General features: G+C 40.6%; 1 protein-coding gene across 2 annotated transcripts in view; it reads left to right on the top strand.

Moving 5' to 3' along the window:
- The first annotated feature begins 1,420 nt into the window (after positions 1–1,420).
- Positions 1,421–27,130, top strand: part of edc4 (enhancer of mRNA decapping 4) — a 32,056-nt gene continuing 6,346 nt past the window's right edge. Inside the window, exons 1-27 of one of the 2 annotated variants that reach the window (XM_038707228.1) lie at positions 1,421–1,748; positions 5,281–5,443; positions 5,570–5,681; positions 6,911–7,010; positions 8,310–8,496; positions 8,739–8,886; positions 9,155–9,259; positions 9,488–9,600; positions 9,815–9,898; positions 10,036–10,131; positions 10,305–10,404; positions 12,505–12,685; positions 13,014–13,080; positions 13,258–13,349; positions 15,192–15,373; positions 16,337–16,416; positions 16,788–16,920; positions 17,015–17,310; positions 17,502–17,732; positions 18,031–18,132; positions 18,333–18,476; positions 19,138–19,174; positions 19,386–19,533; positions 19,887–20,042; positions 21,173–21,288; positions 21,386–21,551; positions 26,735–26,921. In XM_038707228.1, the coding sequence (XP_038563156.1) occupies positions 1,661–1,748; positions 5,281–5,443; positions 5,570–5,681; positions 6,911–7,010; positions 8,310–8,496; positions 8,739–8,886; positions 9,155–9,259; positions 9,488–9,600; positions 9,815–9,898; positions 10,036–10,131; positions 10,305–10,404; positions 12,505–12,685; positions 13,014–13,080; positions 13,258–13,349; positions 15,192–15,373; positions 16,337–16,416; positions 16,788–16,920; positions 17,015–17,310; positions 17,502–17,732; positions 18,031–18,132; positions 18,333–18,476; positions 19,138–19,174; positions 19,386–19,533; positions 19,887–20,042; positions 21,173–21,288; positions 21,386–21,551; positions 26,735–26,921 (3,614 nt within the window). In that variant the 5' untranslated portion in view covers positions 1,421–1,660. Of the gene's footprint in view, positions 1,749–5,280; positions 5,444–5,569; positions 5,682–6,910; positions 7,011–8,309; positions 8,497–8,738; positions 8,887–9,154; positions 9,260–9,487; positions 9,601–9,814; positions 9,899–10,035; positions 10,132–10,304; positions 10,405–12,504; positions 12,686–13,013; positions 13,081–13,257; positions 13,350–15,188; positions 15,374–16,336; positions 16,417–16,787; positions 16,921–17,014; positions 17,311–17,501; positions 17,733–18,030; positions 18,133–18,332; positions 18,477–19,137; positions 19,175–19,385; positions 19,534–19,886; positions 20,043–21,172; positions 21,289–21,385; positions 21,552–26,734; positions 26,922–27,130 lie in introns of both variants that reach the window. The other variant, XM_038707226.1, reaches the window with a different exon arrangement.

Genomic DNA, 27,130 nt, shown 5'->3' with positions numbered 1-27,130 from the left:
CTTAAAGAGGATCTTATTTTTGCTTTCTGCAAATGTTTAAGTTTGGGTGACCTTATTACAGAAGAAAATGAAATGAATAAGAAAAAAATGCCAAATAAATGCACTTGTCAGCAAGTCCGTAGTGGGACTGATACACAATGCTTAATAAGGTCAGTATTTGCCAGATGTGACCAATCCACATTAAATACGGTTTGTCAGTTTAATACAATTTTGTCTTTCCACTACAGTGGCCATGTTTATAAGTCATACAGTCTATGGTCATGACAGGCTGCTGATTACTGCCACAGCAATCCCTGGCCTTGCATAAAAATGAGGCAAATGAGTTCCACCCTGTGAGATATACAAGTTTTAAATGTGGGGAAAAGAGAGTACCGATATTGGATCCAGGGGTTCAGTAATGGCCAATATGAATCCAGGTATTTGGAAAGAAAAAATGGGATCGCTTAATACCTGGTCAGCCATAGGTGTGACCAAATATTCTGAAAGATTACCACTGTTTATCCTTTATAGCTGATAGTATTTTTGTGTGGTAGGTTGCTGAGTGTTGCATAAGTTCTAGTTGTACTACAAAAGTACTGCTAGAGACTACGTGACCCAAGTCAAAGCAGAAATGTTCAACTTGCTTGCATCAATTACATTTGCATAGTGCAAGAGCATTAGTGAGTGGAGGACACCAGACTGCTGCAGGTCTGCAAGTACGAGCCAGTCGCCTGCCATGCTCATGAGTCAGAACCTTTATATAGTCAGGAGTGTGCCCTCTGAATAAATAATAGGTTTTCAGTGTTTAATAATCATTTCTAAGTTGGTTAACTAAAATAACAATAAATTAATTAATAGAACGTGGCTTGAACTTATGCCTTTAAAAACAGGTAAAGATAAACAAAAACAACTGGGTTTCTGTTGTCCCAGGAATATGTAATGGTTTTCATGTCAAAACTTTCCGTTTGTACACAAGAATATCAAACACTTGTTGGAAAAGTGAGGGAGCACAAATCTTGGATAAAATATGTAACTTTACCTATTGAGGTACATGACAACAGTTAGTTGAATAATAATTCAGTTTATTGCATTATGCACATGACATTTTGTTCTGAGCTACCGCCTTGGTGCCTTTAAGGAATGGGACACTAAGGGTTTGGTCTGACTTGGTTCAAGGGGTTTTGAAAGTCTGGGAATGTGGGACTCCCCTTTGACAAAGCTTGGAAAGTGGCTTACATTCATTGAGCCTCCCCTGAAAGAGTTTGGAGCCTCACACTTTGAGACCCTCTGGTCTAAGGGATTTTGTCAAATACAAAATAGAGAAATGAGTCTGTGCGATAGAATTTTTGTGGGTGCCAGAACCCATTGGGGGGGGGGGGGGGGGGGGGGGTAGGCTATGAAGCTGCAGGTAAAATTACAGGGGTGCAACGGGTAAATGGGTAATACAAAAAAGGATGAACACAATGTGGACTGTGGAGGGCGACATTATGCCTTGTAGTGTGTGAACCTCATCAGAAGTTGAGGTAGGAACCAACGACTTGACATAGAGACGAGTCGGAGCCAAAGGCGCGTACATAACGGAAGTTTAGACGGTTGCTCTGGGTGAACACTGACAGCATCGCATCAAACAAGAAATCATTCTCTCCCCCTAAATTAACCCAGTCTCCCCTTTCCCTCACACATGGCGTCCAATTCTAATATTGATATTGAGGGTGCGACCCAGCATCTCCGGGACATACTCAAGCTCGACCGTCCCGGGAACAGCACCGGTAAGTTGGACCGGGAATGAAAAGCGGCTGCGGTAGGCCGCAGAAGCTAAAGGGACGCTAGCTAGCTTACCTAGCTAACGAGTTAGTTTAGCGCGCTACTGGAGTAAAGTTAGCTCAGCTGCAGTTTCACTATCTGTTAACTAAAGGCAGCCCATCGCACTGAAGCAGAATTTAGATGTCAATTGATATACACATATATTTTATGACATTATTTCCGTGGGGCAACGAATTTGTTGAGCTTCGTCGTAATGTAAGAGCACTAACGTTCACTTGACTGCGTCGGAAAGGTCTCTATTTTGTCGTCCCCAGTGTTAGCTAGCTACGTTACGAACCAACGTTAGCTTCTGTCCCAATCTATTTTCTGGTGTAGAAAAGCTGGGCCTTTTGCTGCCAATGGACGAACAAGAAGAAAAAATATTATTATTATTAGAAATGAACTCATTTGTGGCTTCTAATAAATACATTTAAGTGTCAAATCGTTTAACCAGAATCATTTTACTGCTATCAAGAATTAGCTTCAACGTCCATAACTGCGTAGAACAGGTCTGTGTTCTGGGCTAATTTGGTTAACGTTACAGGTGTGTTTGTGGTACATTCAACACAGTAATATACTCGGTGAATCAAGTGTTGTGACGAAGACACCGCCGTACTCAGGGAAGTTGGAGAAAAGAAAATACAGGTGACCTAAATTACAGTGGTAGAGGAAGTAACGTTACTCAAATAATTTACTTTAGTAAAAGTAGCAATACAATCTAAAAATACTCCATTAGTTACAAATAAAGGACTTGAAATAAAAATGTTATTTAAGTAAATGTACAGAAGCATTAGGCTATCAGATTAAATCAGATCTGTTTTTAATCACTAAATACATATAAAAATATTTTAATGTTGTAGTTCATAATTATGGAGCCAATTTCAAGTAAATGAAGTGGAGTAAAAAGTACAATATTTGCCTCTGAAATGTAGTGGAGTAGAAGTATAAATTAGCATTTAACAGAAATACTCAAGTAAAGTACAAGTATGTCAAAATTGTACTTAAATAAATGGACTTAGTTACCTTCCACTACTGCTAAAGTGTTTAAAAATATCCTCCCGATTGGCTGGGTTTGGCTCCAGCCCCCCTGTACGCAGGATAAGCGGTTGACGATGGATGGGCAATCCAATATTCCCGTTATTCTTTTTCCCCCTTCTTTATAGAAACACGTACCATAAAGATTATCCCCTAACATTTGTTGTGTTTAGTGCTGGGCAACGTTTAAAAAATTTAATCGCGATTAATCACATGATTTTCTGTGCTTAATCGCGGTTAATTGCATAGTTATGAGCAAAATGAAATAATGAATTCTAAAGTAGTGTATTGCTAACTTTTAATTTAAATGTACTGCTATATGCACAAAAGTGCAATAACATGTTGTTTGCAAACACTTTAAACAACTAAGTTGCTTTTTACCAGCAGTATTCCCTTTACACAGTAGCAATAAAACATTCTCTACTTAAACATTAATGTAATCAAATAAAATATAAAGCCAAAGCTATTTACCACTAACAGGGCATTACTTTTTATCTATCTTGTTAAAACAAATCAGAATCCAGAGCCACGATCATGACATCATAACAGGTACCTTCTGAGAAACAGGTTAACATATATAAATCTGTTTTCTTGTGTTTTTTCTGAGCAGGTATCAGTAGAAACATTTTACTTTTATCAGGGAGCAGCAGAAACAGTCTATGTTCAGTAGCAAGTGTCCCTGTTAGAGCGAGATGAAGTGGTCGAGCACAAGGCGTAGCCTCAAGCGGGCACGTTCCCGTCAAACTGTCGTGGTTGTGCTTGCCTGATGCACACGCCCGCACGCTGCTGAAGTTGAATTGTCTCTAAGTTTTTGTGCGCAACACGCAGCACAAATCATTGGAAGAGAGACTGATCCTCTCTGTTCGTGAGTTTTACTAATCACCATGCAGTGTGTAGCTATCCACTTCGCTATAGCATTTGATCGCTTGTCTTGCTTTTGTTCATCTACTTCTCCCACACGCTGCATCCAGCGTAGTCTGCCGAAGCCTCACTCAACTGCTTGTTTGGGTGGGTGATTTGCAGGCTGATCAACATCCCGCCCCTCCTGTGACCCATGGTTTGACTGTATGTGTATTCAGAGCCAGTGAGCAACAGACTTTCTAAATAATACTAGTGATAAAAACTGCGTTAACATGCTCTAAAATAATTGTCGGCGTTAATTAATTAATGCGATAATAACGCATTAACTTGCCCAGCCCTAGTGTAGATATAAGACCTCACCAAGATAACATGAAGTAATACAGTTTTAAAAAAACTTTTTTAGTGTTGTAAATAGGGCTGCACGATTTGGAGAAAAAGTCACATTGTGATTATTGTGGACAATATTGCGATTTGCGAGTCGATTATAATGGAACAGATGGTACTATGAGTCTACTTGCTTGATTGTCAAGGAAAATGCACAAAAAACTGACATTTTGAAATGTGTTTTCTCAACTTGAACAAAGTTAAGCAATAAAAAATATTTATAACAATAATTTTAGTAAAACTTATGTAAAACCGAACAAGGGGTGCGTGACGCTCTAGGAGGTGGCTAAAAGGAGCAAATATTGGCACACTGGCATCCTGGATCTAATTATTAATGCAAAGTATTAACTTGTCCATAATCATATTATTCAACATGTAATGATTTGCTACAGCACATCAAACTTTTTCTAACGTCTCTTGACACAAAACAAAAGGCAGCAATACAGCTAATGTTAACTGGCCAGCGATCCAAAGCCAAACCTTCTATATCTTCAGCTGGCATCTCTTTGTCTCTGTCACAGAGCGACTGGCCCACCGGCATTTCTGTCGGGTTACAGTAAGTTGTTGTCTTTAACTGGAATTAGCTCATGTCGGCCAGTAATATTTTCTTTCTCTTCCTTCTCTTTGTAATCCGCACTGTCAAATCACACCAAAGAAGCTCTGAACAGTCTCTGATCACATGTAAGCATGTTGTGCGACTGTAATAATCATCTGTGCAAAACTCAGTGCGCTGTATATATTTATATGGATTAAACAAAAGTTTGATGCAAATAATATGGATCAGTGTAATCTTTGAGAAATCGAGTCACTCGAATTGTTTAGTACCTAGAGCAAAGATTTGATTACCTTTTCCAGTGTTTCCCTTAGGACAAAGTTATAGCAGCAGTGGTGCACCCTGAATAAATAAAGGGGAAACACTGCTCTCCCTGCAATATTAATATCATCCAAATTGTGCTTAACAAATATAGAAAAACTTAGAAATTCTGATGTACATATAACTACAGTCAAAGTGTGAATTTTGAAACACCAGAAGTCTTGTTTCTCGTACACGTACGTTGGTTACACAGTTTTGTACAGGCCTGAGAGAGCTGTCAAAATAATACATAAAAAACAACAACTTGTACCTCTTTGTAGGCTTTGATTTTCCCTGCTCACTTTGAATTGTCATATTTTTACAGTGTATCCCAGCATAACCCCTCATTTAATGTCTTTCCTCAGATGCACAATCAAGTGACGGTCTGAGAATGCCGTCTTTCAATGGAGAGCTGAATGGGTTATTGGGAGCAGCTGGCCTTTTAGGAAGCAGCGATCGCTCAGCCATGTCAGAATCTACCAGGCCCATCTCCACAGACATCAGCAGCGCTCAGGAGACTCAGATAATGTGCGTGGATTTTTAGTCACTTGCACAATTTTGCTATTAGACTAAGTTTGTCACATGAAGCATAAGCACACAGAGATGCCTCTCTTCTATTTGAATTGAACTTGAATGTATGTGCTGCAATTTCAGCTGCCTTTCTGGTGACGATGGCTCCACCTCTATCCCCATCACCTCAAACAGTGTGGAGATTGTGGCAAGTCAAGATTCTAGTATCAATAGCAAGGCTCGTGGCAGCAACAAGGTAAGAAGCCAAATCATCAGCAACGAAATTGCACTTTCCTTTCTTAGTATAAATCAGCAAGACAGAACCCCAAATTGTTAAACAGTTAAGCTGGTTGTGATGACTTGAGTTAAAAGCTTGCTTTTGTACAAGTGACGCTCTATAAAAATTCAGATCCCCGATTCCCTATAAAGGAACACATGATTTACACATGAGTTACCACAGAAGTACAGGGTTTTTCCCTGGCTCAGAATGAAGTGGAATCGGTTAAATCCTAAACACGTGCTTTTTAAAAGCAAATTATTTTAAGAGACAGTTATCACGTGAAAACATTTTATAAAAAAAAAAAAGGTGACCTGTTCAAGAATCTCATACAACATAAAATAACAAATTAAATACAACATAAAATTATGTTGATTTGCAGTTAAACAGCTTCACATATGATTCATCAGTCAACCATAGGCAAGACTTGACAATTCTCATTCGGCTATTTAATTCTTAGCCGGGGACAACCCTAAAATGTAGATCTCCTTTTAAGCATTTAAAGATTGATTTAAAAAATAAATATTTTTAAGTCACACTTTTTTTTTTTTTTTTTTTTTTTTTTTTTTTTTTTAACAAAACAGCTATTAATTTTTTACTACTTATTAACTTACTTCCTAATTTAAATGATTGACTAATATCATGTTCTGAAAATCTCTTTGTAAACTTTTGTATTCGATAAAGTGGGGAAAGTTTTATTTCCTTACATTTCACTGCTGTAAACGCACGCTGGCTTTGTAGTCAGTATACAGGACGGCGTTCAGTCACACATGTAGAGCAGCGTTTACAAACCCTGACTGCCAATTGCAACGGCATTTTTAAATGCCTTCTAGCGATATTGAACTATACTAAAACATCGAAGACAGAAGGGAAAAGCAGTTTTCTTTTCCTTAGGGATTTTTTTTTTTGCTGCGTGGAAAAGACATGACCAGTGGATACACTGTGGTGCCTGTTCACCTCTTGTTAGAAAATAGTGTTTAACATGAAGACACTCAAAGTTTTGTCAAGAGCTGGAGGCGGGACAAAATTGGTGGTCGCTTTGAATTCTCTATACAGTAAAAGCCCTGACAGTAATGGTTTTTAAAAGTTTAGTGCTTCAGTTTGAATGGCCTGGCCTTTGCTCTTGAACAACGCAGCTTCGTGTTCAATATAAACTTTGTTTAGAGAGTATTAATGCATTTTGAATGGTGAATTTGTTTTTCATTCAGGTGAAGATACAACCTGTTGCCAAGTACGACTGGGAACACAAGTATTATTATGGAAGACTGATAGCCGTGTCCAACTCCTTCTTGGCCTACGCTATCAGAGGTGAGAGTCCTGGAGTACCTGTTATTTCCACCAAGTGCAGGGCAATATGGCCAAATATGTTATCAAAATAAAACATTTCATATAATTTGATATTGATATTTATCACAATAAATGTCATAATTTTTTCTTTCAAGTTTAAAGGCTGATTTTTGATCCTGAGTGAAAGTTGAAGAAACTTTTTTCTTTATGGTCAGAATAAATAAATAAATACTTGATGCCAAACAGTGGATCACTTAACAGATCTGAGGTAGAACATTCAAAACAATTATGGTAAAATCTTTTTTTCAACAAATATGCCTGATGACTTGCCACTCTTTTTATTCTTTTTAATCTAAAGCAGTTGAAAACGGCAAACATTGAATAAAGGTATTTAGATTATAGCTGTAATTAAAGATACAGACATTACACTTTCCTTCTGACCTGTAGTGGCGATGAACAGATTTTTGTTTCTGCTGCTCACAGCATTGAAAGATGCAAATACAACAGAAACATGTCTTTCTTTGTTACTCTGGATAATACCTACATCACGGTCTCGGTTAACATTAGGGCTGGGGCGATTTTTAATTTGATTTTAAAGTATTTCTTCATTGCCTTCAAGTTAAAACTAATTTCTGCCCCACTGCTGTCATGGTTACGTAATGTTACACCCTGTGTCATCTAACGTTCGGCCGTTTCATATTTTCTGTTTATTTAACGGCCACGTATGAGCGAGAAAACAGCTGAAAGTAACATTAAAGACAATCTGTGACTGTCTGTACAGTTTGTGAATCGTTTCAGTTGTTTTCTTTGCCCCACACTGATGAAGAATTACATTTGATTATCATACTGCATTACTCAATATTGGAATAAATCCATGTCAGAAACATTTAAAGTAGCCTAATGTCTGTTATTGTGATTATCACAACACATCAGTGATGTGGAAATTGGATTCATTTCAAGCTACTATTGTAATTATTGTTATGTGCTTCATCAGTATGATTGAATAATATTCAATGATTTATTGGTTAGACATTTTTATTTATCGATAAATTGGTATGTTAATCACGTAATAGGCAACATTTTTTTTTATTTAGAACACATAAAATTAGTCATTACATTAATCAATTAATCAAAAAAATAATTGAGATTAATCAATTTGAAAAATAATCGTTATCTACAGCCCTAGTTTACATAGAAAGTTCTTACTTGGTAGAAAGTATTTCTTATGAAAACTTCTAAGTTTCTCAAATGAATTGATTGCTGGGATATCGAGACTCATTGGTTTATTTTTTTCTTTAAAATAAACCTCTCCTTCCTCAGGAGCCAACAATCATGCAATGATTCGTGTCCTGAGTGTGGGTTTTGCTGAGCGCTCCCTACTGAAGGGCTTCACCGGAGCCGTCACAGATCTGGTTTTTGCCCACCTCGACTCTTCCCTGTTGGGCTGTGTAGATGAAGCAGGCAACCTGATGGTCTGGCAGCTCACTTGCACTGGAAACAAGATACTGTATCCTGACATGTGGGAGAAAAGGAGTGTGTAGGAGGGGAAACGGATCTATCAGTGTCTGTAGAGTGGCTGTTACTACTTGTCTTTGCACTGTTTTTTTTTCGTGTAGGTGCAAAGAATCACCCACAGCAGCCCAAACTGTGCCTGTGATATCACAGCCTCATTTCACATAGTAAACACCGAATCAAATTAGTCAACAAATGGTCTTTTCTGCTATTTTCCTTAACCCATTCTCCCTACAGTGATCAGGTGGTGGTTCATGTCCGTCGGCCAGAAGATACTCCACTGAACTCCCACCGTCGCCTCATCTGGTGCCCCTACATCCAGGATGACAATGAAGAGAACCAGGATGACACCAGCCAGACTTTAGCCCTTCTACATGAAGACAGGGTACTTGTGTTTTGCACAGAAAGTCTTTTAAAAACACAGTTTTTATAACTTTAAACATTGTTGATAATCAAACTTCGCACATGCCTGAAAAGAATATATGTGGATAAACATCTCTATTTAAACAGTAGTTAAGAAGTTATTTCCAGTTGCATATAAAGGAATGATCCTCTGGTCATGGATAAGGAATGATCATACACACATGCAAGGATTTTAACTTTATAAACAAAAAAGAACTCACATCCCTGATGTTATGCTCCTTACTATCTAGGCTGAGGTGTGGGACCTGGAAGTCCTGAGAGCCAACAACAGCAGTTGGCCCATCGATGCCACAGACCTAAAAGAAGGCCTCATCACAATCAAGGGACATACCCAGGTAGGGGTCAGGATAAAGATGGTTAAATTGTGCCTAACCAGTCAACTATTCATCAATGCACTACATAAAATGATGGTTTTCTGCCTCTATACTTCTGTGAAAGACGAGGGACTACATTCATTACCATTAGAAAAAGTACAGCCTCAGTAACAAGAAGTACAAAGCAGGATTTTTTATGATTTTGGGTTTGTTGCATAAATTCAGTATTCATTGTGTATTCTGTTTCAGCGAGTCAGTGAAGGGGCTCTTTCTCCAGATGGAACCGTGTTAGCCACAGCCAGCCATGATGGATACGTCAAGTTCTGGCAGATATACATAGAGGGGGTACAGGACAAGCCGAGGTAAGGAAGGAGCGTGTTTTTTTGTTTGTTTGTTTTTTTTTTTTACTCATTTACCTTTTCTTTTTATCATGAAATGTAAATTCTTTTCAACAAAATATAGCTGAATTTTCTGAATAAAGAAAACATGAGGTTCATGATGTAGTCTGTGTGTGTTCTTCTCTCCTACTCTGTGTATGTGTATTTTTTCACTTTTCGTTACTCTCTCGTCATCCAGATGTCTTCATGAATTGCGGCCTCACGGAGGACGTCCCGTCTCCTGCCTTCTTTTCTGTGACAACCACAAGAGGCAGGACCCCGAGTTAGTATACACCACTTCCAGGGAAAATTGTGACATTCATATATTCCGAGGCTGCTGCTGTTTGACTTTCAGTTGGTTTACGTCCTCTTTCTCTTCTCCTTTGTCACCTCTGGTCCCTTCTACTTTGCTCTTTGTAGGGTTCCTTTCTGGCGTTTCCTGATTACTGGAGCAGATCAGAACCAGGAGTTAAAAGTGTGGTGCACTGTTTCCTGGACCTGTTTACAGACCATCAGGTTAATGGTTTACTCCATCGTTAATTAAATGTTTAAATTCTTTTTGTGTCCTGTGTAATTAGGCATGACCTTACTAAATGTCTGCCTGCAAGTCTCCTATCAAATACATTGTTGTTTAAGAACACCAGATTTAAGGAGACTAATAGAGGCGGGTATTTTATCATTTTTTTTAGGTTTTCTCCAGATCTGTTCAACTCATCAATTCTGCCAAGTCTGAAGGCCAGTCTGGACCTCTCTGCTGAGTATCTCATCCTCACTGATGTACAGAGGAAGGTCAGCACAATGTTATCAGCTGTGTGGTTTAAAGATATAATACAACGACTCAGACCTTCAGTATGTTATATCTTCTTGAGTTGTGTTTTTATATTATCCCAAATGTTTTCAAAAATTTTCAATCCAAGAAAAGAAATCTGTAACTTAGAAGTAACTTCAAGCAAGGTAACGGTGCCTTTCATGTCTCCTGTCAATGACATATCCCTTTGCGGATGCGTCAGTGTTGTGGTTGTCTGCAAGAAGCTGTTATAAATTAACTTTTTATCCAATGTAAAGCCACATTTTTACAATACACTTTTTAGATCTTGGTCTTTTCTAACTATATATTAAGTGGATGAAGGATTTTACTGGTCAGACGTCTGGATCTTGAGTTATGAGAGAAATAATTCAGCAAACATTAGTGGCAGCCAGAGGTGGGACCAAGTCATCGTTTTACAAGTCTGAGTCAAGTCTCAAGTCTTGGCACTCAAGTCCCAAGTCGAGTCCCAAGTCCAGACTGATCATGAGTGGCAAGTCAAGTCTCAAGTCAAGGACAAGCAAGTCCAAGTCTTAAACTTTTGAGTTTCGAGTCCTAAACAACTATTTAAAAAGTTTTTTCAAGTTAAAAATAAAACAATGTATTGAATGAAACATTAGCCTGTACAGAAAGAAGGCAGAGGTTCAACACATTTCATGAATTAAATTAAATGTTCATGTAGGGCTGCTAATTATTTTGGTCGATATTGAGATCACAGTTATTTAACAGGATTACTCATTGCCTTAGGAAACATTAAACTATTGAAATGTAATACTTTCTTTTTAAAAACTAGGCTACTATAAATGCATTACTATAAAGCTGTAAAGGAAAGGGGTGGGCTGGGTTTATAAAACAAGTGTCATTGTGAAACAGCACCCGGCGCTATTATCGTTTTATCTTAATTAACTTGTTTTTATAATTGGTGGCAGCAGCTTTACGCAACAGCTGCAGTAGTCTCTACACTGTTTCAACCTGGCCTTTCTTTTCTCCGTGAGGTGGAGGAATTTAGAAAATTGCGTGGCGTTGCGTCAGGCACCCAGCTTTCGTGCATGGATTAGCCTATGCGTAAAATTCCTCCAGCCAGATCACGAACCGTTCACAGCTTGCTGGAAGTAGGCCTACTAGGCTACACAACCTATTGTAGGTCCCCGGAGAGGGAGTCTGTCGCTGGGGCGTACAGGGACAGGAGATCATGGAACAGCCGGGCGCGCTGGAGGAAGCCACACGCTCCAGTGTAATTGAGCACCACGCTATGTTGATGCGCTGAACAGTTTTTTATATCATAATTTATATTCGGGCATGGGGAGTGTCAAGTCTGCTCGAGTCAAAAGGCTCAAGTCCAAGTGAAGTCATGAGTCATTGCTGTTCAAGTCAGTCGAGTCGCAGGTCATCATTTTTGTGACTCGAGTCCAAGTCATGTGACTCGAGTCCACACCTCTGGTGGCAGCTATGGCTTGCAGTGTCGAGTGTGTGCCAAACAGCGTCAGAGAAACACTCATTTTTAAAGTGAAACAGCTTTATTCAGTGTTTGGTTTTGAGAGGAGTAGATCTCTATGAATAATTTGGCTCATGAACAGTAAAGGAATCCTAACCGGGAGAAGTTAACTGCAATGGTGGTGAAGACAACAACACCTACGATCCCATGCTACTTCATAACGTCATTAAACTACATCTTTTGCTATTGTTTTGATGAGTGAGACCTCTTGCGGCAGATTGTATCATGCTGTGCGTTCAAGTCATGTTCACAGATAATTGTTTTAACAAATAATGCTCAACCGCTTGATAGAGATTTTCCTGTAACTCTTCAGTCATTCAATGTCACTCAGTTGTGACCTACAGCATTAATCTGAAGATAAACACTAATAAACTTAGACACTAATTCAATTAAAATAAATCTTGTACTATGCCACATCTGAGAGAGACAGTTTGAGTTTGTCTTGTTTAAAAGGCCACTCTTTCTAGAACTAGGGTTAGTCTGTCTGTGAAACTGTCCCAATTATTTTTTAAGTGTTGGACTTTTTTGGACCAAACCATTACCACTTTACGCTGCACCTAGCTTCATAGTTAATGTCATTCTTTGCCAGGTACTGTATGTGATGGAGCTGCGGCAGGACCTGGAGAAAGGCAAGGCCACTTTCACAGCGGTATCAGAGTTCCTGCTGACACACCCTGTGCTCAGCTTTGGGGTCCGGGAAGTCGCCCACAGTCGATTGCGACACACTGAGGTCCTCCCTGCAGAAGAGGAGAGTGAGAGCCTGACAACAGGTGCGCATCCACTCACACTCTGTCTCACACACACACACACACTTGCATCCCAAAAAGCAATAACACTTTTCACCATTTTAGTATTTTGATCATTCCTGTTACCTGTATGTGATTTTTTTTTTTTCTATCAATCTATGATATGATCATTTAGATATTCCAAGAGCTACCACACACACACATGCGCACACAAACTTTTTACTTTCACCTTTCATTTTGGTAATTTTTTGCATCACTGCTGAATTAAAAGGAGGATTAAATATGTTGGAGCACAAATTAACGTGTGTGTGTGTGTGTGTGTGTGTGTGTGTGTGTGTGTGTGGTCTTCCAGAGGGCACTCAAGGACCCACAGAGTCCAAGTCTGGGATCCAAATTAAACTCTACTGTGTTCACACCAAGTAAGTTTCCTCCCACTGTCTGATTTCAGTGTTAAGATCACGTTGGTTAATATCCCCAAGGGGCTATTTGGCTTACAGACATGATAACAAATGCCAAATTTCATTTCTAACAGTCAAGTTAAATGAATCACAATGTTTCAGGTTTTGAGAGTTTTGGGTGTCTTTGTGTGTTTTCAGGAGTCTGCAGGATGTCCAGATCTGGTTTCAGCCTAACTTAAGTTCCAGCTCTGCTGTCTTCCTGCCCCGTTCTGATTCTCAGGATGGTTTTGGTAAGTCACAGTTTCAAGAATTCAAAATTAAACAGATGTTAAGGACAAATCCCAGTCCATGGAGATGATGCATCTTCGTCTTTACATAGGTTTCCTTCTCATTGTGAAAATTTGTAAACAGCTGTGAACTCTCCTGTGCAAACTGTGAGTTAGAATTGCATTCGAGGTTTAGTTTAGTTAGAAATATATTGGGATGGGAACTAAATAGCTGACAGGACTAGCATGTTCAAAGAGGAACTCAGCCATTTACTCATTTCAAAATGACTTGTTGCTCATGTTCAAAACTTTCTGCACATTCAGAATCTCTCCCATCTGTCTTCTCTGAAATGTCTAGAGAAATGCCGTACTATTACATAGGGCTGTCGCGGTGAGGTAATTTCCACTGCGGCAATATGTTGGGACTCAACAGCGCGGTATGCTGTATTATCGCATTTTTTATCAATGAAGTAATTTGGTGCCATATAGCAGAGTAAGAGTGTTTGTATCTGTCATCTCACGGCACAGCGAGCCGTTAACAGCTGCTTTATGGTCTGAGCAAGCTAGCTGCTGCGTGCTAGTCAACAACATTGGCAAGCAAACTCCTTTTTTACGTCTTTTTCAGACGTAGCTATATTATTACCTTCAGGGCATGTCTATCAAGTCAATTTACATACCGCAGCAACGCACGCGTGCGCCGGTGTGGAGCAGAATGGCTGTCCACAACTAATCACTGCACTGTAGTAACATAATAACTAAATTTCCACATAAAGCAACATGAAAAACAGCTGCAGGCTTCCGACACACTACGCTCCTTAGTTAGTGAGCTTCAGATGAGGCTTACCGTCCACAGTTTCTCTGGACTGTCCCCTCAGGATCACAACATTAGTCCAACATCGCCGAGCATGCTAGCCACATTAGCCGCACAATATGCTAACGCCAAGTTAGCTAACCTTTAAAATACACAGTAAAACAACACAAAACACGGCAACATTTCAGCTTCAGAGTTTGTAGTCTGGTCATGTACATGGCCGTTACAGAGCTTGTTACGGTTGTGGAACTTTGGAAGCACTCTTTTATTAATTTAACGTGCCCTGAAGTGTACAGTATGAACAACGCAGTTGTTGTGGTGCTTGCCATCCTCCGCGGTAGGCTTGACCAATATTTATTTCAATTTTGCGGTTATCGCGACAGCCCTATTATTACGCTCATTTAATGAGAATTCATAATATGTCCGATACTCTGCTGTAACTGTTTGACTGACACATTTTGGGACTGCATGTAAAACCAAAACTAACTGACAACACTTGTGATCAGGCAGAAATCTCACCACAAATCCACACACGTTAACTTCAGCAACTCTGATAAAGTGCAGCAGTTATCAGTTTTACATTCGTTCTTCACTGCGTGAGAAAATGTGTGTCTTGACAAAATGTCATTTGCGGGAGTCTCGTGAGACACCTTTTCACCTGACAAGAAATCTTGTCACATTTGAATCTCGTCACACCCCCCTGTTCTTTACTTTTCATGATGAAGCTTCTGCCTTTTCATTTCACGGTCTCCTCTCCTTCATCCTTTGCGTTAATGATTATTAATAAATCCTGGATTTTGACATGTTGATTTCTTTGCTCTACATGCTTCATATAGGACTGCAGCGAGTAGTCGACGTAATCGACAACGTCGACTATAAACATTCGCGCAGCACATCCTCTCACTCGTCTCTCTCTCTCCTCCTCTCCCTCATGAACACCGAAGCACAAATCTGTCCAACACAAGTTTCATACAGCACCTTGTTTTTGTGCTTTCTTTCTATGTCAGATATTGTCACACAAATGAAGCCCTCTGCACATGTTGTGTGTCTAGCAGGGTTTTCAGACCATCTCACTGACCAGAGCTCTGACAAGGAATCGGGAAGTGGCTCCCAGACCGACCTAAGGAAGATCCCATCGCTTCCTGCTCCCACTGACTTCCTGTCAAACTCGGCCACCAGCAGCGGGACGATGCCAAAGCTGATGACTCCTGATGCTTTCATGACACCAAGTACTTCGGTAGGAACGCTCACGAGCGCTCACTCCCAAGCTTTCATTTGTAAATGGTCTGTCTGGTTGTTGTCCGAGTTTCCTTCCAGCATGCAGTTAACAAAATAATCAAAAAAACTGAAGCATGTTCATTGCAAGTGTGTTCATTTGCTGATGCTGCAATTAACATTTATTTTATTTTATGTAGCCTAGCAACATCTCGCGCCATGAATAGTACCTCCTCCCACGTGTCGGTTGCTGCTACCTGCACTCTGTAGACACAAGCCCATAACCCTGTTAATACACTGTACAAACTGAAGACCTACTTTATCTGTGGTTGTTTGAGTTGAACCTTTATTTAAACTGAAACAGCCAAAGGTAAAGTCAGCCTTTAGAAAGAACCTGGCAGGAAGTCAGACACAGACCGGCAGAGAGAATCAACAATAAACACAGTTAAAACAGACAAAAACGTAGCCATACGTAACCATAGTAGAAGCACAAAAAGCAAAGACAACAAATTACTTAACTGAACAAATTAACAAAATCTGAACAAGTTAGCAAAATCAGGCATGCAATATGCTCTTACTCTGAAATGCTCCATGTGGATGTTGCCGTGCACAGAGCGGAGCGAAACCGGCTCACAGAAACCTGTTATACGTAGTTGAAGCACACAAAATGACAAGTCAACAATATAGGGCAGCTAAACACTCCCCTGCTGAAACACTTCAGTGTAAGTTGACGCCGGACAAAACCACAGCCGCCGCCAGTGTCTGTTCGGCTGACGCCATTATCCATGTTTTCCTCTAGTTTCGTTTGTCGTTGTAAAATGTACACACCCGCTTTTAAAACGGGTCAGATGCGCTGTATAATTAACCTACATTTTAATCAGTGTCTACACGATTAGCTACTCGTGTTCTTTCAGATCACAAATTTGATTTTCCAAACCCTTCATTATATTTGCTGACGGAGATCACTTTTTTTGTCACCCTCCAGGTACCAGCTTCTCCTGGCAGCAGCGCCAGCAGTCTGACCATTGTGACAGCTGTCAGCAGCAACTCTGACTCAACCAACAGGTGAGCTTTTCTATGAAGTGTAGAAGGTATAAGATTATTACAAAGTAATTAGAAGTAACCAGCATCTGTACGGTAGAATTTCCAAATTAAATTTTATACTGTGGTAATGTGTAAACATTATCATCTAAAACCTTATTATATGAAGTTAGTTTTTTCCAGTTGGAAAGATTCTATGGGTTGTTACAGTATATTTACAACAGTGCACAGTTTCAGTTAATTGTTAAACTTCTTCAGTGCTGCTTAACTCAATATCTGTCTTCCTCTGTTAATTTTACATACAAACTGTTCATCACCAATAGATTGATGAATCCACATAATCTCCTGCTCTTCTGGCCACACGTGAACATGTATGGTTGTGTTATTGTGTGCAGAGCTATAGACGATGTCAGTCAGAGTCCTAACAGAGCAGAGAACAACAGCAGCAGTAGTTTGGCACTGTCCACCTCCACCAGCAGCCCGAGAGCTTCTTCTGCTGTGCTGCTGTCTGGCCTGGAGAAGCTACAGGTAGGACCTGACACACTCCCCTACTTCTGCCAGTCTCTTAATACTCTGAATGGCATGATCTCTTTTTCATTACACTCCTCATCTCCATCTCCAGGCTTTAGCGTCCCCAAGTGGCCCTCTTGCACTTGACAGCCCTCAGATTTTGGATTCTCCCCTCCTGCCGACTCTAGCCTCTCCGACCAGGGCCCGTTCCCCTGACGTCATCTCCTCCGCTTCTACAGCCATGTCTCAGGACATGCCAGAGATTGCTTCCCAAACCCTGCAGCTCCAGCGTGGACTCATGTCCAGCTTGGAGCCCTTACCTCTTTCTGCTCTCCAGACAGACAGCATGGCCTCTGCTGCATCTGCCCTGCACCTACTCACCTCGCCACGCACAGCAAACAACAACAGGTAAGCTTTATTAAATAATTCTGGCTTAATGTTTACAGTGAACACACCACTTTGAAGCTGTCAGCGAGGTGTAAAATCATGTATACATGACAACACAAAAGCTCACCAGTAATTTAAAGTGTACAAAAATTATAGAGACAAATTTGCAAAACACCAGTATAGGCCTTTAACGACCATATTTTCTGTCTCAGCCTGTTGCACCTCGAAATCGGAGGGGCAGACGGACCAGTGGGTGGGGCAGTAGAGTCAGAGCCCAGACTCAGCCACACCCCATCTCTACTTGAGAACGCCTTATCACAGGAGAACCCTGGTGTTGGAGGAGGGTCCTCAGATGGTAACGTTAGCCACACATCTTGGCCGGCTGCGCCCGACATCACTAGAGAAACGAGGAACAGCCTCAGGGACAATGGTCTTGGAGACGGGTAAGAATTTGTTCGTACAAATACATGAAGGGTTTCACATAGTTCTTAAATCTCATTTGCAAAATCTGACCCCTACATTGGGAAATCCAAGTAAAATTGAAAATTATTACAGGTGAACCGGTTTTGTTCTCTATTTACAAAAGCCTTAACATGCAAAAGTACATCGACTACCTGGACATCGATGCACCGTAACATAAACAAGCAGCTGCATAAGGTTTGCAAGCATAAAACAAAGAGATGACATGGCAGTGAGACTATAACCAAGTCCTTGTATCTTTTATGTCTTTCTGTGTTGTAGTTCAAGAGAGGAGTCGAAGGACAGACATTTGAGCTCACCTTACCATCGACGCTCCTATCACCTCACACAGAATGACAGTCAGGACGCTGGCGCTGAGCAGAGGTAACACAAATGAAAGCATGTCTCCTTGTTTATGCAATTAAACAGACACATCTAGTGTCATCTTAGACAAATTCAGTACTTAAGGCCCAATAACCTTTTGTCTTTATTGACTTTTTCTAAGATGATTACAGAGCATGTGACATATACTCTACTACAGACTACACCAGCTGTCTAACTCTGTGTATCTGTGTTTGACCCAGTGACCCAGATGATGAGGTGGCCAGCTTGGCATCATCCTCAGGACATTGTGGTACTCGCTCTTCCCACAGATTACCAGTTAAGGACTGGAAGACATCACCACGAGCCTCGCCAAAACTAAAGCGGAAGACCAAGAAAGATGATACGTATGTTGATGTTTGAATCTGAGTACAGTGTGGGAATGGAATGAAAACAATTTGGCAATACTTCACATTGTGTGGCAAGTAGTTGAAAAGGTGTTCGTGATTTTGGGTATGAACTGATTTTGAAAAAAATTGGGTCATTGCAACATTGAATAAATATTTTCCATGTCTAATGACATTCACTGTTTAATGTAAAAAGTCTACAAATTAGGATACTTAATTTTTTTTTCATGAGTACAAAATCAGGCTTAAATTGTATTTTTTAGCAAACTCTTATACTGCAGATATTTAATGATGCTGGCTATCAGGAGATTGGCAGCCAGTGACTGAAGCTTGATTGGGCTCCATCATCATGTAGGCTGTTGAATGACAGGGAAGTGATTAGTCACGCTAAAATTACTGTTAAGGCACTTTCACACTTTTTTCGAGATTATTATGCCAATATGCCGGCTCGCTCCATTGTTTGAATGATACGGAGACGGAAAGGGGGGTCAGATTTGATCCACCTCTGAGCACAGAATGTTGGTAGTAACAAAGCCGGAACGGGGGGGACTTTCTTAACTCTCAGTAATTATGTCACAGTAAGAATCAGTAACGATCATAACTTTTATGTCAATGTCTGGATTGAGAATTATCGTTAATGGTGCTCATTCTTTCTCCTCAGTGAATCGTCTCACTCCAGGCAAATGGACTCTAGTCAGGTAAGATGATCATAAAGCAATCCCTGTATATTGAGTAGCTCCTTTTTATATTCATTAACTGCCCCAATGTTGCTGTGAATGGAAGAAATTTGCTATTTATAATCTGTTAGCAAATAATTGTCTTCTTTATTCACGGTTAAACTCAAAAATAAGTGTTTCAGCAGCACTCTCCCTTGGTCCACTTGGTCTCATTCTGTATCTTTCTCTCCAGATGAATGCTGAAGTACAGGACGAGTTGTTAATGCTCCTGCGTAGCCAGCAGAGGGAGTTAACTGAACTGCGTGGACAGATTGAAGCTATGCAGAGCTCCATTATGGCTCAAGTAGAGCACGTCCTTACCAACCACCAGGAACAAGAACGTATCCTTGGGTCTTTTCTCACGCCATGAGCTTTTTTGGTTGTTCGTTCATTTTGCATGCTCATAAAATGTTATGTGAAAAGCTTGAACCTGCTCTGTGCCCAAGGGTCAATGAACACATGTGATGCCAGTATTAAAAATAAATATAAATTCAGCAAAAGCTTTAAACGGTAGCAACATGGTCACACAACCTGAGGCCTGGAACACCTGAAGAAGACAACTAATAATTTCTTGATGCCTAGAGGGGAAATTCAGAATATTTAGAACACATCTTTTCTGAGAAACGTAGACAAAGTTGTTTTAACAGTACACAAGCAGATCTTGATGATGAGCCTTGACCTTTCATGACCTCAGAGCGCAGAATGGAGCGTGTTCTTGCAGAGAGTCAAAATCATCAGCAGCAACTCCAGGAACAACTCAGCCAGCAGCTTAGCCACACCCTCGGCTCTGTGCTAACCAACAGAATGGACAAAGTGCTGCGAGAGGAAATGAAGAAAACAGTCCCACAAAGTAAGGGCGCGCGCACACACACACACACACGTCCCACAAAGTAAGGACCATTTCAGTGTTTGCCAGTTGCAGAACTGGCAACAAGGGAAGAATTTAAATGTAAATCTAAAACGTTGCAGTCTGTGTATGCTGCACACTAGTGTCTCCCGTCTCCTGTCCTTGGCCATTCTTCTCTTTTCTTTCTACCATCCACTTGCAAATGTGTGTTTGGTTCAGGAGACTGAATATCTTCTCTCTGTGTGTCTGTAGCTGTGTCTAAGGTATTTTCAAAACTTCCTGAGTGCTTTGTGTTTTGTATTTTCTGATTTTCTTCAGTTGTATAGTTTATGGTCTCAGCAGAACATATTTCTTGGTTCATTTTATCTAGACAGCTCTATGTATTCAGTTTATAGCCAAAATTTACTTTCACTGTTTTAGTTGTTTGAGGCATTTTGCGGCAAAGCAGATGTGAAGTTTTATGAAGCTTAAATTTTAAGTTATCACTGTGCCCATTTAACACCACAGATCCTTGTTGAAAGCCTAAATGTACAGTTAAGTGATGCAGTGATGGACCAGGTGGCCTGCTGTGACTGAATGAATGCAACAGATAGCTGTAACACTAAAATTTATAAGGACATTAACAAAGGAACTGTATTTAATGTGGATTGGTCATGTTATGGCCAGTTTGCTATTCACTTAATTGATTAGTTGGTATCGATGCTGAGAGATCAGATCACTGCATCCCAGATCTAACTCAGCTGTAAACATTACACCTGATTAGTAGGCCCTTGATAGTTTAAGTAAATCTGTTCTGTTCTTTCTTTTATCTTCTCTACAAAATGTAGTAGTGTAGCATGGAAAAACTGGGCACAGTACACACTAGGCTGTACATTAATAAATGACAGTGTTATTTTAATGCTTGAGATCATCCCAGGCATCAGATGAATTAGATATAATAAAGGCATCTGAGGTGTGTTGGACTGCGACACTAAAATTAAGCAGTCTTTGGAGAGATGTTTTCCTGCCTCGCCTCTCCTGCCCTCTAATTTGAGGATGAGATGTTCCTGTCCTTTTTCCTCCAGGCTTGATGTCATGTCTAATTATAGGGGTGATCTTGCTAATCTGTTTTACGCATTCTTCCCCCTCTTTAGCAATCTCTAAGAGTCTGGAGCCAGTGACAGGTCAACTGAGCAATACAATTGCTGCTAAGCTGACCGCTGTGGAGGTCACCCTGAAGGACAATGTCACCAAGGTGGTCAAATCAAAGGTAAGTGCCTCGCCCTGTTTCCTGTCCTAATCCTAAATCTTTGTAACGTCACCTACTTACCCCTGCTCTTCAAACTGTACCCGCTTCCTGTATACAGAACACAACGGATGCAATTGGTCGAGCAGCAGCTGAAGCGATGCAGGGGCCCATCCAGGCGGCCTATAAAGACGCCTTCCAGAGCATCGTGCTCCCCGTTTTTGAAAGAGGCTGCCAGTCCATGTTCCAACAAATCAACGACAGCTTTAAACAAGGCACACAAGAATGTAAGGCAATCTTATCAAACATCAAAATATGTGCTTTTGTCGGCAAATAAATATCAAAATACAGTGGAGATCAAGATACAAACTAGATGACATACTGCAACACATGGTCAAATTAGTAGTTTTAACTGCTGGTGAAATAGACTGAATATCAGTCCACTAGATGTTCAGACACTTCAAAGTTTTGGAACTGTCACTTGAAGCTGTTGGTCGGTGTACTTATTGAGACACTTTGTATTGCTACAATATTCATGTTGGTTGTTCCCTGTATCTAGCCCTGAAATCAGGGTTGCTTTATCTGGAAGTCTAATTAAATGACAAACTATTTCAAAAAGCTCAGGGACAGCTTTTGTAATGATGCTTTTTCAGACTGAGCCAGGGCACTGATGTGTTGATAAGCAGTCTATTTATTCTGTGATCGTGCTCATGCCCACTTCTGGAAGCTGGCAGCAAAGTGGTGGTGGGTTTTTTTTTAATTTACCAAGGTTTTCATGATGTTTACAGAGGGGAGACACACAGTTAGCCTGCAGTAAATGGGGAGGCCTCAAAACCTATTTGAGCATGTGCGTTCTTATGCCCTTTGTTCCAATTCAGATTGCATCCATTGTCCAGGGTTTAGCATGTAAATATTGACTGTAAGTTTGTGAATGCTGCATTAACTGTGCAAACCTTCAGCTGTGTTGATTATGCCCAGAATGTATCTTTTTCATAGGTATGAGGTGGTAAGTTTGTCTGACATATATGAAAGTGTGTGTAGTGGTGGGGGAAAATCGATTCATGTAAGAATCACAATTTTTATCTTCTGAAATTCAGGATCTATTCAGAACATCCAAAAATCAATTTTGATAATGTTGACTTGCTGTGTCCTTTCAGGACAAGTTGTAGCGGGCAGTGTGGCTGGCTGCTGGCTAGTCAGTCGCTGCTAATGTTCTCTCTCAGACAGGGTTCAAAAGGCACTTTTGAGCCATAATTTGCCAGACTACCTGTCTTAGCACACAGCAGACCGGAGTATATCCAGAATTTGTCACAACTAAGTACTGAATCAGTTTTAACTGGAAATCATTTTGAATCGAGAATTTATTTTTAAACAAATCAAGAATCAAAATCGAATCGTGATATCCTGAAAGATTCCTAGAAGAGCCCTAGTAATATACACTCACCGGCTACTTTAGAAGTTACACCTTGATACCTTTTCTTCGTGGCATACTTTCAACAAGGTGTTGGAAACATTCCTCATAGACTTTGTTCCATATTGACCTGATCGCATCACACAGTTGCTGCAGATGTGTCGGCTGCTCATTCATGATGCAAATCTCCTGTTCCACCACATCCAAATGTGCTCTATTGGATTGAGATCTGGTGACTGTGGAGGCCACTGGAGTACAGTGAACTCATTGTCATGTTCAAGAAGCCAGTTTGAGATGATTTGAGCTTTGACATGGTGCATTATCCTGCTGGAAGTAGCCATCAGAAGATGGGTACACTGTGTCATAAAGGGATGGACGTGGTCAGCAACAATACTCAGGTAGGCTGTTGTATTTAAACAATGCTCAGTTGTTACTAAGGGGCCCAAAGTGTGCCAAGAAAATATCCCCCACACCATTACACCACCACCAGCCTGAACTGTAGATACAAGGCAGGATGGATCAATGCTTTCATGTATTTTACAAATTCTGACCCTACCATCTGAATGTCGCAGCTGAAATCCGACTCATCAGACCAGGCAACATTTTTCCAATCTTCTATTGTCCAATTTTGACGAGCCTGTATGAATTGTAGCCTCAATTTCCTGTTCTTGGCTGACAGGAGTGGCACCCGGTTTGGTCTTCTTCTGCTGGAGCCCATCTGCTTCAAGGTTCGACGTGTTGTGTGTTCAGAGATAGTATTCTGCATACCTTGGTTGTAACAAGTAGTTATTTGAGATACTGTTGCCTTTCTGTCATCTCGAACCAGTCGGCCCATTCTCCTCTGACATCAACACGGCCATATAGTCCCTGCTGATTTTGTACATTTGCCCACTGACAAAGAAATGATCAGTCTATAATTTTAATGGTAGGTCAGTGTTTCCCCTAGGAGCAAAATATTTGTCTGAATATAAAACCCCAACACAACATGTCTCAACGCGATGCACATCAGAATAGCTTAAAACTTTAGTGTGGAACGATTTGGTGTTGGAGGTCATGGTCAGGGTGGTGGGGGGATTTGGGGGTCCTCCCCCTAGAAAATTTTACGTTTACCAATGACAAATATGTAATTTCACATCACATTAGGCATTATTTTCACCATATGTCTGAACAAAGAGTTGGAAAAGCTAGAGCAGATAATAAATAACAAACAGCAAAAGATCCGTCTACTGGGGAGGAACTACAACCTTTAGATTTGGGGAAAGTTATTTGGTTGGTTCTGTTGCTCCACAGTGATTTAACATTTATTGCACAGCATGTTTTGGACATCACCCCCTAAAACCCTGTTAATACGACCTCAGATATGATTGTTCATGTTTGCCTTTTATGTGCAACATGAGAAACCTGCTCCCTTCTGATCTGCAATTTATTTGCACATTAAAATCCAAAAAGAAACGTCTCCTCATTAGCTTAAAAGGACTAGTTTGCATCACTAATTTGCTATACTAACCTCAGCTCCTGCAGTCAACCACTCTTTCATCTGAAAAATAATTGAACCAGTCTGTACAGGACAGAGCTGCAGGCTACACCAGTTTACTCTCAGATTGTAACTGATGTTCTCAACATCGGACAAGTAGGCAGTAATAAAATACAGCTTCCAGTTACTTTCTATTAAGCTGATCTTAAGTTACATAGCAGCCAAAAGACGCAGTCTGCTGTTGAAGCTTTCCTGCTCAGCTCAGTCTGAAGGGGAGGGGAAATGTTAGCTAACTTGGCGCTAACAGGCTTCACTTTTTCAGCAGGTGGGAAACAACAGACTTTTCTTGGTCTTGAGAAGCTAACTGTAACCAACACCGTACATTTACTGCCAGAATATTTTCCTTCGCTTGTGTTCACCGTCACTTTCTGTCGCTCGGACAATCAAACACTCGCTACGCACCTCCTGATTCCTTACAGCAGTTATGCTATTATAACCACACTATGTTTTGCGGCGGTGCGCCACTTCTGAATGCATATAGGGGAAACACTGTAGTTTTATTAGAACAGTGAAAGACAGAATAACAACAAAGAAATACAGAAAAACATATGTGAAAAATCTTAGAAATTGAGTTGCATTTTAATGAGTGAAATAAGTATTTGACCCCCTCTGCAAAACACATGACTTGGTGGCAAAACCCTTGTTGGCAATCACAGAGGTCAGACATTTCTTGTAGTTAGCCACCAAGTTTGCACACATCTCAGGAGGGATTCTGTCTCACTCCCTTGGCAGATCTTCTCCAAGTCATTAAGGTTTCGAGGCTGACGTTTAGCAACTCGAACCTTCAGCTCCCTTCACAGATTTTCTATGGGATTGAGGTCTGGAGACTGTCTAGGCCACTCCAGGACCTTAATGAGCTCCTTCTTGAGCCATTCCTTTGTTGCCTTGGCCGTGTGTTTTGGGTCATTGTCATGCCGGGATACCCATCCATGACTGAGGGAAGGAGGTTCTCCCCCAAGATTTGACGGTATATGGCTCCGCCCATCGTCCCTTTGATGCTGTGAAGTTGTCCTGTCCCCTTAGCTGAAAAACGCCCCCAAAGCATAATGTTTCCACCTCCATGATTGAAGGTGAGGATGGTGTTTTTGGGGTCATAGGCAGTATTCCTGCTCCTCCAAACACGGCAAGTTGAGTTCATGCCAAAGAGCGTGATTTTGGTCTCATCTGACCACAACACTTTCACCCAGTTCTCCTCTGAATCATTCAGATGTTCGTCGGCAAACTTCAGACGGGTCCGTACATGTGCTTTCTGGAGCAGGCGAATGTTGCGGGTGCTGCAGGATTTCAGTCCTTCGCGGCGTAGTGTGTTACCAATTGTTTTCTTGGTAACTATTGTCCCAGCTGCGTTGAGATCATTTACAAGATCCAGTGTAGTTCTGGGCTGATTTCTCACCGTTCTCATATTCGTTGCAACTTCGCATGGTCGATCTGAAATCCAGACCAAGGGAGATTGACAGTTCTTTTGTGTTTCTTCCCAGCACTTCCTTTAAGAGTGTGCTCCTAATCTCATTTTGTTGCCTGTATAAAAGACACCTGGGAGAAATCTTTCTGATTGAGAAGGGGTCAAATACTTGTTTCACTCATTAAAATGAAAATCAATTTATAACATTTTTGACATACATTTTTATGGATTTCTTTGTTGTTGTTCTGTCTCTCACTGTTCAGATAAACCTACCATTAAAATTATAGACTGATCATTTCTTTGTCAGTTGGCAAACGTACAAAATCAGCAGGGGCTCAATTAGTTTTTGCCCTCACTGTAGCTGTTTCTGTTAACAACTAATTGAACAGGTGTACCTAATGAAGTCGCTGGTGAGTGTAGATATATCACATTGTGATTATTTTTGACACATGTTGCAATATGATCCTTCATTTTGAGTGGGGATGGAAAGTTTTGCATTTCATTTTCACTGAAGATTTTTTGCTAGGGTCTGTACAAAACAAGTATGTTCCCTTATGTCTGGAGAATATGATTTGTAGGCTGGGGCATCTCCGCGATTTGGATATTGCACTTGTCCATTTTGCGATTTTGATGATATTTTGATTAATTGTTAGGCCCTGTTCATAATTCTGTTTTTTGTTTTTAGTTTTTTTTGCATGAAGAGGATGGTCGCCTCCATGCTGCTTCAGCTGGGGATTGTAGAGGTCCGTATTTATAGGGTCATGCGAGTGAAATCCTCACAGTGAGCTTAGAAAGGGCTGCTTGTTTGTTAAATAAGGATGATTTGATGAGAAGTGTGTGACTCAACCATACAGTCCGTGTATATATAGATGAGCTTCTGGGAGTTGAGTCTAATTGCTAGGGAGAAGAAGCTTCTTAGGAATCTGGCGGTTCTGCCCCGAATGCTGCAGTATCTCTTGCCTGAGGGCAGAAGGGCAAACAGTACATGGTGGGCTTGGGTTACGCTGAGTCATTTGATCCAGTGTTAATATCAAAACTATTGCATAATGTAGTTTTGAGTGTATTTATGCGTTTGCTTGTGTGAGGGGGAGAACCAATTTTCTGTTGCCTTTCATCTTTGTAGACATCCAACAGCTTGAGACCCATATGAAGAACAAGAAGCAGAGAGAGCAGGAGACACGAGACCCCATGGTTGGCCAGCTCCAGCAGATGATCGACAGTTTCCAAAGCTCCAGTGATCAGCTGGCAAATAACATCACAGCCAATGTCCGGGCAGAGGTCCAGCACCAGATCCAGATGATGGTGGGAAAGTATGTATTGTAACTATCCCTCATCGATCACACTGTTAGCCACTTGCGATAGGAATGGCCTTGTTTTTGTTCACATTTAATCTTGCCTGAAACTCCTATATTCTGTCATTTATCTACATTTACATATTTCCTAGCTCTCTTCCAAGCAGGTAGTTAATGTTTTGTATTTTAAATTTTAGTATTAAAAACTGTGACGTTGCCCACTCAGT

The sequence above is a fragment of the Micropterus salmoides genome, unplaced genomic scaffold, assembly GCF_014851395.1.
Source record: "Micropterus salmoides isolate LMB-PRFRI ecotype aquatic unplaced genomic scaffold, ASM1485139v1 Ms_hic_scaffold_8, whole genome shotgun sequence".
Taxonomy (NCBI): domain Eukaryota; kingdom Metazoa; phylum Chordata; class Actinopteri; order Centrarchiformes; family Centrarchidae; genus Micropterus; species Micropterus salmoides.
This window is presented reverse-complemented; position numbering and strand designations above follow the sequence as displayed.